General features: G+C 40.5%; 1 protein-coding gene across 2 annotated transcripts in view; it reads right to left on the bottom strand.

Annotated features, from left to right (window-relative positions):
• The window catches only part of EIF4E (eukaryotic translation initiation factor 4E), a 118,965-nt gene that overhangs the window by 42,133 nt on the left and 64,792 nt on the right, over window positions 1-12,040 (bottom strand). For both annotated transcript variants that reach the window (XM_030865628.2, XM_060299767.1), the window contains exon 2: window positions 11,785-11,831. In XM_030865628.2, coding sequence (XP_030721488.2) covers window positions 11,785-11,831 — 47 coding nt within the window. The remainder of the gene's footprint in view (window positions 1-11,784; window positions 11,832-12,040) is intronic.

Raw genomic sequence — 12,040 nt, 5'->3', positions numbered from 1 at the left:
AATCACCAATAAATCTCTCAGAAGTGATGGATAGGAGTTGCTATATTAAAGTCCAATAAGTACCCAGCACAATAGATGACAACACTCATACTAGAGCATGTCATTGTGAAATGGGGACAAGGAAAGACTATAAATTTCTGGTGAGTAGAAGGGAACTGGTCACATTAAAAAAAAAAAAAGTCATCAGAATAATTCCTGAGTTATTAACAGTTACAAGAGAAGATGACCATGGAACTTCAAAATTCTGAAGAAAAGAATTCTACACCCAGCCAAACTACAGATATGACATTGTTCAATAGGCATAGTCTCAAAAATCTTTAATAACCCTCATGTACCTTTTCTCAAAAAAGTTCTGCAAGATGTGATCCACCAAAGTGAAACAAGTAACCAAATAAGAGGAAAACAAGAGATACAGCAAACAGAGGAGTGCAACACAGAAGTCATATGAGAGCAAATAAGGAACATAGTCAAAAGAGATCCAAAAAAGACAGGTGTGCACCAGATATAGAGAGCCAACGGTCTAGACTGGAGCAATGTGATTCAGGCTACATTCATGTGCTGTTATGACCAAGAGGCTTACTATTGTACCTTTTATTAAAAAACGACTGCCATGTGTCTGGCCTGGACATTTTTTTTTTTGGTATTTTTTAAATTGTAAATTTATTATTTTTAAAAATTTATTTACCTATGGTTGCATTGAGTCTTCGTTGTGGTGCACGGGCTCCTCATTGCGGTGCTTCTCTTGTTGCGGAGCATGGGCTCTAGGCACATGGGTCTCAGTAGCTGTGGCTCGTGGGGCTCTAGAGCACAGGTTCAGTAGTTGTGGCGCACAGGCTTAGTTGCTCTGCAGCATATGGGATCTTCCCAGACCAGGGCTCAAACCTGTGTCCCCTGCACTGGCAGGCGGATTCTTAACTACTGCACTACCAGGGAAGTCCCTGGCCTGAACATTTATGTACCCGTAACTCAGCTTAAAAATATGTTAACATGGACTTCCCTGGTGGCGCAGTGGTTGAGAGTCCGCCTGCCGATGCAGGGGATGTGGGTTCGTGCCCCGGTCCGGGAAGATCCCACATGCCGTGGAGTGGCTGGGCCCATGAGCCGTGGCCACTGAGCCTGCGCGTCCGGAGCCTGTGCTCCGCAACGGGAGAAGCCACAACAGTGAGAGGCCCATGTACCGCAAAAAAAAAAAAAAAAAAAAATATATATATAGTTAACAAAGCTCCTTTTTCCTCTTCTGTGCCCTGCTCCCTGGAACAGCTCAGAATTTCACACCAGAATTAACCTATTCTTAAACAAGATACAGAGCAGCTCACTCGAAGAGACCACTCTCCTAACTGAAGGCTCTGCCTGGCCCATACCACAGCCCCAGCAGATAACTGTAGAGTCCTTTGTTTCCCAGAACATGTTCATGATCTTGCCCACTCGTTTTCCCAAGATGGGCTCTAGTAAAAATTCCAGGAAGCTGAAGCCAAACTATAACCCAGAAATGGTGTTTAGCTTATCTTAGGAACCTACCTGTAACAGTAGCAATACCGTGCTTTCCCTACACATCATCTAAGTTTTTAGTTTTTCAAAACTAAAATACTTAGCTGAAAGATATACACACTGGAGATTAAACTCTAAAGATAATTATACTGTAAAAAAAAAAAAATTCAAGGGAATGACTAACATGAAAGTCAGAACAGTGAGTAGGTAAGGAGGCAAAGAAATGAAAATGTGATCAGAGTGTAAGATTGAGGTCCTGGGGCTTCCCTGGTGGCGCAGTGGTTAAGAATCTGCCTGCCAATGCAGGGGATACGGGTTCGAGCCCTGGTCCGGGAAGATCCCACATGCCGCAGAGCAACTAAGCCCGTGAGCCACAACTACTGAGCCTGCGTGCCACAACTACTGAGCCTGCACTCTAGAGCCCATGCTCCGCAACAAGAGAAGCCACCGCAATGAGAAGCCCATGCACTGCAACAAAGAGTAGCCCCTGCTCCCCGCAACTAGAGAAAGCCCGTGCACAGCAACAAAGACCCAACACAGCCAAAAATAAATAAAAATTAAGAAAAAAAAATTGAGGTACTGATGTTGTCTTATGTGATGGGTACATGGGTCTTCAGGTTATTACTCTAAAACTTACGTACAAATGTATTTCACATTTTTTCTACATAAAAGCATCTTGCTATTAGAAAAGAGAGGATCTCTAACAACATCAACAAAAAACAATTGTAGCATGATGGACAACAAGAGTCACAGAAGTGTTTTATTTGACCAGTAGTTTTTTAATTTTCAATTTGTTGCCAAAACATTCACCTTACAGATATACTACCCCATGTGTAGAATGACACAGGTAAAGGGTTATTCATCACAGTACTGGAATAGCAAATGGTTCCAAAGCAAGTTACATGGCTAAGCCCAGTGGGGATGGGGGGGCTGTAGACTACTCAAAGTTATGGATACAGGGAAGTATGATTCTTTAGGGGGCATAGCTAACAATCTTCCATACCTGTAAATTTTCTATTGCCTTTCTCAAATAATAATAGTAGTTACCAATCTTTCTAATTGTTCAATTTATCACCTAGTCCTTGGCTCACCTGGTATGGATCACATAGCCACACCAATAAACACAAACGGTACTATAATTTATCCCCAAATTAACGATCACATTCCCTTTTACAATCTATACAGGATTATAAACTCGAATATACTTATATGCCTTAATTGAACCCTAGCAAATGTTCATCAGTATAGAAATAAAAATGTTTTAAGGGCTTCCCTGGTGGCGCAGTGGTTGAGAGTCTGCCTGCCGATGCAGGGGACACGGGTTCGTGCCCCGGTCCGGGAAGATCCCACATGCCGCGGAGCGGCTGGGCCCGTGAGCCATGGCCGCTGAGCCTGCGCGTCCGGAGCCTGTGCTCCACAACGGGAGAGGCCACAGTGAGAGGCCCGCGTACCGCAAAAAAAAAAAAAATTAAAAAAAAAAAAGTTTTAAGACCAAACCATGTAATACATACCATCAGAAAAAAAGTGAAAGCTTTGTGTTTACATGTAATGCTCTAAAAAATATATTACTAACTGAAAAACACAATGTGCCAGAATAGTGTACAGAGTTGGCTACCATTTATTTTTTTGAAAGAATATACAGCTGACCCATGAACAACGTAGGGGTTAGGAGCACTGACCCTCTACACAGTCTTAAATCCACACATAACTTTACAGCCAGCCCTCCTCATCCAAGGTCCCACATTTGCAGATACAAACAACCGCAGATCACATAGTACTTTAGTACGTATTAAGTGAAAAAAATCCGTGTATGTATAAGTGGAACCATGCAGTTCAAACCCATGTTGTTCAAGAGTCAACTGCAAATCATATTTGCTTGTATATATAGTTGTCCCTCGACATCTGTGGGGGACTGATTCTAGGATCCTCTCAGATACCAAAATCTATAGATGTTCAAGTCCCTTATATAACATGGTATAGTACAGACAGCTCTCCAAAATTTGATCCACAGCTGGTTGAATCCTCAGACGGAAATCCATGGATGGGGGGCCAAATGAACACAAATCTCTACAGAAAGATATGAACTGACCATGGTGGTTGCCCCTAGAAGTGATCCACCTGGATGGGATCAGCTTGAGAAGATTTCACTGTATACTCTTTTGTACAAAATTTGAGTTGTGGACAATGTATACAATGGGCTACTCACCCACACATTTTCTTAAACAGCAAAACAAGGTCATAGGACAATTGTAATTTTAGGACAATTTTAATTGTACATACAAAAGCAAATAATTATCTTTGGAAGTTTAAAATACAGAGAGAAAAAAATTAAAAACTAAAATACAGAGAAACATTTTCTAGAATAAAATTAAAAAATAACTTGCCCAACCAAACTGGTCTTTGTCATATTCAGTTGTACCTTACAAAGTTATAATACAACATGTGTTTGTATACAGCAGGATATGTCTAGATTCTACAGCCACATTGTCCAATTTGGTATCCCCTAGCTACATATGGAATTAAATTTCAATTAATTAAAAAATACAATTAATACAAGTTTAAAATTCATCTCCTGGGTTGGATTAGTCTTATTTCAAGTGCTCAATAGTGCCGCTAGTGGCTACCGTATTGGTCAGCACAAATACAGAACACTTCCATCATCACAGAAAGTTCTCTTGGACAGCCTTTTTTAAGAAGAATCCTCAAAAAAACTGGTTAATACTGGATGCTCTGGAGAGGAGAACTAGGTGACTGGAGAAAATAGATAGGAGATAGGTTTTTCACACCAGTAAGACAGGACTTTGCCTGTGCCAGGCAGCACCCTTAATGTTTCATGTTAACTCACTTAATCCTTACTGTACTTCAACTTCAATATAATTAGTTTCCTTTGTAATCCTATGTATTTTATTTAATTTAAAAACATTATTCTGAAAATGAGGTCACAGGCTCCAGCTGTTTAAAGCTAAAAGGATCCATCTGAATTTTGGAACATGAGCATTTATTACTCATCTTCAAGAAAAAAGCTATTAAAAAAAGCTAAAATACCATTATCTATAAACCAAAACCCAAAAGAGATTTTACTAAATATTATTTTAAAATACGTCACACCAGTTTAAAAGAAAAAATAAAATGTATCGCTCCTAATCTCATCATGCCACCACCCATAAACCATCTGATACATCCTTTCAGATATGATTTTATGTTTATTTGTGTATAATGATGACCTATGCATCAATTTTATCCATAAGGTAAGAGTTTTGCTGAAGGCAAAGAGTTGGACATTTTAGTTTTGGTTGAATTTTAGTTTTTTTTTTTAAGTATAGTAATAAAGCTTGAAGATAGGACCTGGGTTGGAGTTCTACCTCTCTCACTTAGGAACTATGTGACCTTGGTAGAAACTTTTTAATTTAATTTTAAAAAGCTTTAAAATCAAAAAAAAAATCACTTGAAATATGAATTTCTCACCTATAAAAAGTATTTATCCCACAATATTAAGATTTACAAAAAATTACGGTATTTTATCTTTCTATTAAAATATTGACCTTAGTTAATACTTTATGTTATTAGACTGTGGTTACATAAGCTGTTGCCCTAAGATGACCCATGTAAAACCCCGAATTTTTTATAGCAATACTAATATCAGTTCACATAAATACTAAAACTTATTGACTGTCACTGTAATAAGCAGAGCACAGAAAAATTTCTGTAATTTCTAATTTCTGTATAGCATTTTGTATGAACACATTTAAAATATGTAACTGAAGACATTTTAGCTTTAAAGATCACTGCAGGGCTTCCCTGGTGGTGCAGTGGTTAAGAATCTGCCTGCCAATGCAGGGGACACAGGTTCAAGCCCTGGTCCTGGAAGATCCCACACGCAGAGCAACTTAGCTTATGCGCCACAACTACTGAACCTGCGTTCTAGAGCCCGCGAGCCACAACTACTGAGCCTGCGCACCTAGAGCCTGTGCTCTGCAAGAGGAGCCACCGCAATGAGAAGTCTGCACACCACAAGGAAGAGTAGCCCCACTCGCTGCAACTAGAGAAAAACTGCACGCAGCAACGAAGACCCAATGCAGCCAAAAATAAATTTATAAAAATAAATAAAAGTAAAGATTACTGCAAAGACATGAGTTTCAGAGAAATCTTATGGTCTTATTACTTCTACATTCCCCAAATAATTCAGCTTTTAAGACTAGCAACATACTACAACTGAAACTTTTTCAAAACTGCTTGACTCTTTGCCAGACCTTTCACCAAAATTACTAAAAGTACAAAGGTAGATGAGAGTAAATTCCACGTTTGCAAATTTTTTTTCAATTTCACTACACTGTTTTCACTAGCAAAATATTTTAACTGGCAAAACATATGAATTGACAGGTCCAGAAACCAAATGTACAGGGGGAGAAGAAGAGTGACCATTCACTTTCTTTAGAAATCAACGCACAAAGTTCTGGACCAGTATGGCCAGTATAACTACTTGTTTAGTCCTCAAATTTAGACACCAAGGTGATATTTTCTTCTTGGTGATATTTTCTTAAGATTCTATACTTTGGATATCAGTTAGCCAACACTGTAGTACAACAGAAACTAAAAATAAATGTCCACATACTTTTAGAACTGTAGCAAAGTATCTATTAAGTTTATCAAATTAATCTTTCCAAGTCACACAAGGAACACACGTTAAATGCCTATGGGAAAGACAGTGTCATGGTTAAGAACACACACTCTGGAACATGGTTGCTTTAGTTTGAACTCCACCCCACCACTTATTAGCTCTGTGATCTTGGGCAAGTTAGTCACACAAAGTTACTTAATCTCTCCGTGCCTTGGTTTCCTCAACTGTGAAATAAGAATAATACCTACCTCATCGATTTGCTGTTAAAAATTAAATGAATAAATATATGTAAAGCACTTAGTAAGGTGCCTGACATACAGTAAGTGCTTTGTGTTAGCTATTATTAAGATATAAAGATCACCTACATTAAAAATCACTGTTACAGACTGTGTTTAAAATATCATTTTTATTCAGTTGCTTAGAACTCTAAATCTATAGCCCTGGAAATTCAATGCTGGGTCCTAATTTGTCATAATTCCATAGAAACTTACTGAACACAGTAAGCCAAAACTACAGCTTCCTATTGTTTCTATGGAAGATGTATCAAAAGTTCCAACTGGGAAAAACAATCTTATTTTTCTGACCACATTCTCAGGTTCTAGAAGGGACTACTTAGTACTTAAGAGACAAAAGCCATCCTTTCTTTTTTCTCCAGGCATGTACAGGAACTCTTAAAGAAACACTAGTGATTTTTACAGTAAGGAGCAGGAAGACTATCTGTGGGTTATGGGTCATAAGCCTTGTATTTCTTAATAATGGCAAAGAAATGATAAAGTCGGCTATGTAAATCTCCTAGCAAAGAGAGGAAAAAGTGAGTACAACTTTGCATGGATACACCTACATGCAGCACACCTATGGAATATTAACTTTATCTAGTTCTTTTTTTAAAAATAAATTTATTTATTTTTGGCTGTGTTGGGTCTTCACTGCTGTGAGCGGGGCTACTCTTCATTGTGGTGCACTGGCTTCTCATTGAGGTGGCTTCTCTTGTTGCAGAGCATGGTCTCTAGGTGCACGGCCTTCAGTAGTCGTGGCACGCGGGCTTCAGTAGTCGTGGCATGTGGGCTTCAGTAGTTGTGGCTCACAGGCTCTAGAGTGCAGGCTCAGCAGTTGTGGCGCACAGGCTTAGTTCCTCCACGGCATGTGGAATCTTTCCAGATCAGGGCTCGAACCCACGTCCCCTGCATTGGCAGGCGGATTCTTAACCACTGCGCCACCAGGGAAGTCCTCTATCTAGTTCTTCATAACTGATAAATTTTCATCCCTGAATAGTGCATTTGAAAATCAAAACCACTATATCTTATTCCCATTTTTCAGCCAGACTTAGAAATTTCCATCTTCAAGGTCACACAGATATTAAAATTAGACTATAATTCTGGCTCGTTTCCACTTCTCAAAAAACTCTCTATGACAAAAATGGAGCAACTCAGAGGTACCAGAGGAGCAAGGAAGTTTCTAATAGTAGCAGAGAAGTAATAGAAGAAATTACCATTGCTAGAACAAGTACTTCACAGGTTGCTTGTTACATCCAGGACTGCTGGTACTTCTCCTATATTCTTAACCTTATATAAATTAAATAGAATACTTTAAAAAAAATTTTGCATAGAATTTTCTGTCCAAATTGGATTAAGGTTACATAATTCATTAAACATTTTATTCTCTGCAACTTTGGTGTGTAAAACTATGTCTATTTCTAAACTGGACTTCTCTAAGTCAAATAATTAGGCATAATTTTAATTCAGAGTAAAAAACAAAGTGAAATCTAAAATATAAACACCGGAACTAAATTTGTTTGGTTTATGAATGAACTTTGATATACTGGGTTCTTTCTCTTTTTTTTGCAGTACGTGGGCCTCTCACTTTTGTGGCCTCTCCCGCTGCGGAGCACAGGCTCTGGAAGCTCAGGCCCAGCGGCCATGGCTCACGGGCCCAGCCGCTCCGCGGCATGTGGGATCCTCCCAGACCGGGGCACGAACCTGCGTCCCCTGCATCGGCAGGCGGACTCTCAACCATTGCACCACCGGGGAAGCCCCTGGGTTCTTTCTTAAAGCAAAAATATGCATATTAATTTGCAAGGTCTGCTTGTTAATCAATAGTCTTTGGTTAGCAAAAATACATGGCATTATATAACAACATATTTGTCAACACGTATTTAAGACTTATTTACTTTTAATAAACTCTTTGCAATACAAAACGTGTTTCTAAAGGATAAAAAAAGGAAACATTAGATCAGCTGATTGTCCAAGTTGATTCCATTTATGAAACTAATGTACAGTTTAAAAAATTCAAGAGATACAATGTAAAAACAAGTAAAATTATATACCTTCAGTTTAACTAAATAAACCAAAATCTCTTACCTTTAAAAGAACTACAAGTCAAAAAAACCCCAATAATGAAGAATGAAGAATGAAGATAAAAGCTGCCAAAACCCACGACCCACTGGAGGTAAGATGGCCTGCCACCTTCGCCAACTGGTATTAAGTCTAACTTTGATCTACCCACAAAGTCTAATTTTGACCTAACCACAATTTAAATGCCAATAGAATAGGAGAGTATTGTTTATCCCAATGTTCAAAACTTTGCCATATTACCTGTTAAGAGGTAAAATGCTGCCTTTAATATACCTATCAAGCTTGTCAACAAGTTTAATATTTGTAAGCCACTTCTTTTATGTGTCTGTGTGTATTTTGTTGTGGGGTTTTTTGTTTTTTTTGGAAGTATAGTTGATTTACAATGTTGTGTTAGTTTCAGGTGTATTAGCAAAGTAATTCAATTATATATATATATATATACACACACACACGTGTGTATATATGTACATATATATTTTTTCAGATTCTTTTCCATTATAGGTTATTATAAGATACTTAATATAGCTCCCTGTGCTCTATAGTAGGTCCCTGTTTTTTTATCTATTTTATACAGTGTGTATCTGTTAATCCCAAACTCCTAATTTATCCCTTCCTCCTCCCTTTCCCCTTTGGTAACCATAAATTTGTTTTCTATGTCTGTGAATCTATTCCTGTTTTGTAAATAAGTTCACTTGTATAATTTTTTTAGATTCCATGTAAGCCATTTCTTAATCTAAATGATCTTGTACACACACACTTGAGAAGCGCACAATATCAAACTGAAAATGACTGATATTTTACTTAATTTCCATAAATAAAAATTCCCTGAATGCCTTCAAAGGTGGGACAAGCAGAAAAAACCCATGACTCTAGGTGCTTCTGATTATGCTCAGCAAAAAATAAGGAAACTCACAAGCTAGCTGAAATAGCAATGAACAAATATGCTTTTTGTAGGCTTTTACATGGATACCTCAATTGCAGCAAATACTAATCAGCTGCTTAAAAAATATATATATACCACTATTTAAAATTGTCAAAAAGAATTCTAAATGACTAACCTGTGGACAAAGGTGCATTAAAAGTACTTTAAACTTGCATTTTTCACTAAAAATAAACACAAGATTATTTTACATGCATCCTCACTCTATTATAGCTTCAATCTGGCTTTTGACTTTCACACACTAAGTTTTTAGGTTCCCTACTCCCCAAATTTAAATGCAGCATTGAAATCTCCCTGGGGTCAGCACTAGAAGGAATGCTATACTGCATCATTGACCAGATCACTGGAAATTAAGTTCCTAAAATTTACACTGAACAAGGTATAGAATCACATTTTGTATAACTCTGTATCCTAAAGAACACTTGGTACAAGGTCCTAAATGTATCAGGAGCTATAAATATTTACTGACTCAAAACAGTCCTTCAACACTTTTTAGTTTTGTTCCATGTTGTTGAAACAAAACAGCATAGCCTGCAAAACCCAAAGGCCCTAAATGTTACTGAAACTTCACAGACTACATTGTTTTATTGTTTAGAGGTTTTAGCCTTGCCCTTATTACCAGCTGTAATGCTTTTACTGACGCTGGTACGGTCGGTAGGAGTTGATCCAGTCAGAAGTAGTATCAGAGGCCATAAAAGGGTTTTAAGTTCAAGTTTTACATATTTATCTTTTATCTATTTAACATTAATGTTCTAAAAATCATTTAATTGTATCAGCAACTTAATAAAGTTCTGTAGTCAACCTAATTTCCAGGAATGTAAATAAACACTTGTACCAATAAAAGAATAAGTAACCAAGCAGGAAATGTGCCTTAAGTTCTGGCAACAAGGTAAGGATAGTGTTTAAGTCAATGTAATGAAAAATAAGCATTTTTGTATTCTATAGATCTTTTCATAACTAATTTTTTAATAGTTATAAAAGTCTTTAAAAAGTCAAAGCAAATTGGGAAGCCATTATCAAAATCACAAACTACCATTAAAGATATATGAAAATATCCGGCAACCAAGGTCCAGAACTGGTTCCAGGGTATCAAAGGTTTTCTGGTTAATGTATTATGCCTCTAAAATATCACTTAGATGCAACATTCCTGAAACGGCAACACAGACCTAGAAGTTTCAGTGAGCCACTGCCGGCAAACCCAAACTATGACAAAGATACTCCCTCCTTTGGACGGTTATCAATCAACTTGGTGCTCTGGGATCAGCTTGCTTGAAAGAAGTTTAAGATGGTGCCCAAACTGGGAGAGAAACCAGTAGAACGGATAAAGAGAAAATCAAATGGAAAAGTAACTTTAAAAGTTAAGTTCCTATTTCCAATAATCTGTGCCTGAGGAACCTTCCAGACGAAAAAGACAGATTCGGAAGAACAGACGGATCTACACCCACTCGCATTCTCTGAGGCGTGAGCACTGCGCGGAAACGATGAATGAATGGGAGACGGGCGCGTGTGAAATGCAGCAGGTCCGGCCGGCAACCAGACCAGCAGCAGCTCTCCGTAGGCCTCGCTCCTCCCCCTTCCCTCCTCCATGACAGCCCAGCCTCCAGCATGGAGGGGCGAGGACAATGTGATCCCCCGGCTAACCACCACCACCACCCTTCATCCTACTCGCAGAGCTTCACCCTGTGACACGGGGTTCTCCTTCCCACTCCAAACCCTTCTCGCCTCCCCTGCAGCCCACCCCGGCGACTCTTGGACGCGCCGGCGTAACATGCGCTGGCCGCTCTCGGCTCCCCTAGGCGAGGTCGAAGCTTCTCCGCGCACGCCGCGGCACCATTCCCGCCCAACTCACCCTAGGGCAACGCGCGCCCACCGGCTCCCTGGCCCACCAGTCTAAGGAGTTCCGGCGCGCGCTCCGCACCCGAGCCCCTGGGCTAAAGCGAGGGAGGAAGACACGGAAAGGCTGCCCCAAGGCTCCCTCCATCTCATTCCAGGCCGGTTCGCCGCCCACCCTCCCTGCGGATCCGGGCGCCAGCTCGGAGACGACCCAGCGCCCTCCTATCCCGAAGACACAATTCCCACACACCTAGCCCAGGGCCCAGGTCGCCCTCCACCCTCGAACCCCCTCGCGGCTCCGCCTGAGGCGCCGCCCCTCCCCCACACCTCTCCGCGAGCTCTCGGGCCCCCACCAGAACGTGGGCTCTACACGCCGTCGCGGCCAACCTCCGGGGCGCCCCCAGTTGTCCGCGGGGAGGTCAGGCCCACGAAGAGGGGGAGGGGGCGGCAAGGGGTAGCGTGCGCACCGGGAACGCGGTCCCGCGGGGTCCCCGAGTCCGAAGGGAGATGGAGCGTGCGGGCCTGTGGGGGTGGGGGCCAAAAGCAATACTCACCGGTTCCACAGTCGCCATCTTAGATCGATCTGATCGCACAACCGCTCCTGAAGGGGGGGGTGAGAGGAAAAAAATGAGATTCAAACCGCATTGGCCGGCTTCTGTTCACGTGACGGACGTGTCCGTTTGGCCCTGGCGGCGCCTGCGCAAGACTGCGGCGGCGTGTTTAACGAGAGGCTTCTGGGAAGTGGAGTCTTTCTCCTGTGTTTCTCTCTCGTTTTCGTTTTTTTTTTCTTTCAGGCAAAGAAGTTTAAAA

The sequence above is a fragment of the Globicephala melas genome, chromosome 5 (genome assembly GCF_963455315.2).
Source record: "Globicephala melas chromosome 5, mGloMel1.2, whole genome shotgun sequence".
Lineage (NCBI taxonomy): Eukaryota > Metazoa > Chordata > Mammalia > Artiodactyla > Delphinidae > Globicephala > Globicephala melas.
Note: the sequence above shows the minus strand (reverse complement) of the source record. Positions and strands in the feature narration are given on the sequence as shown.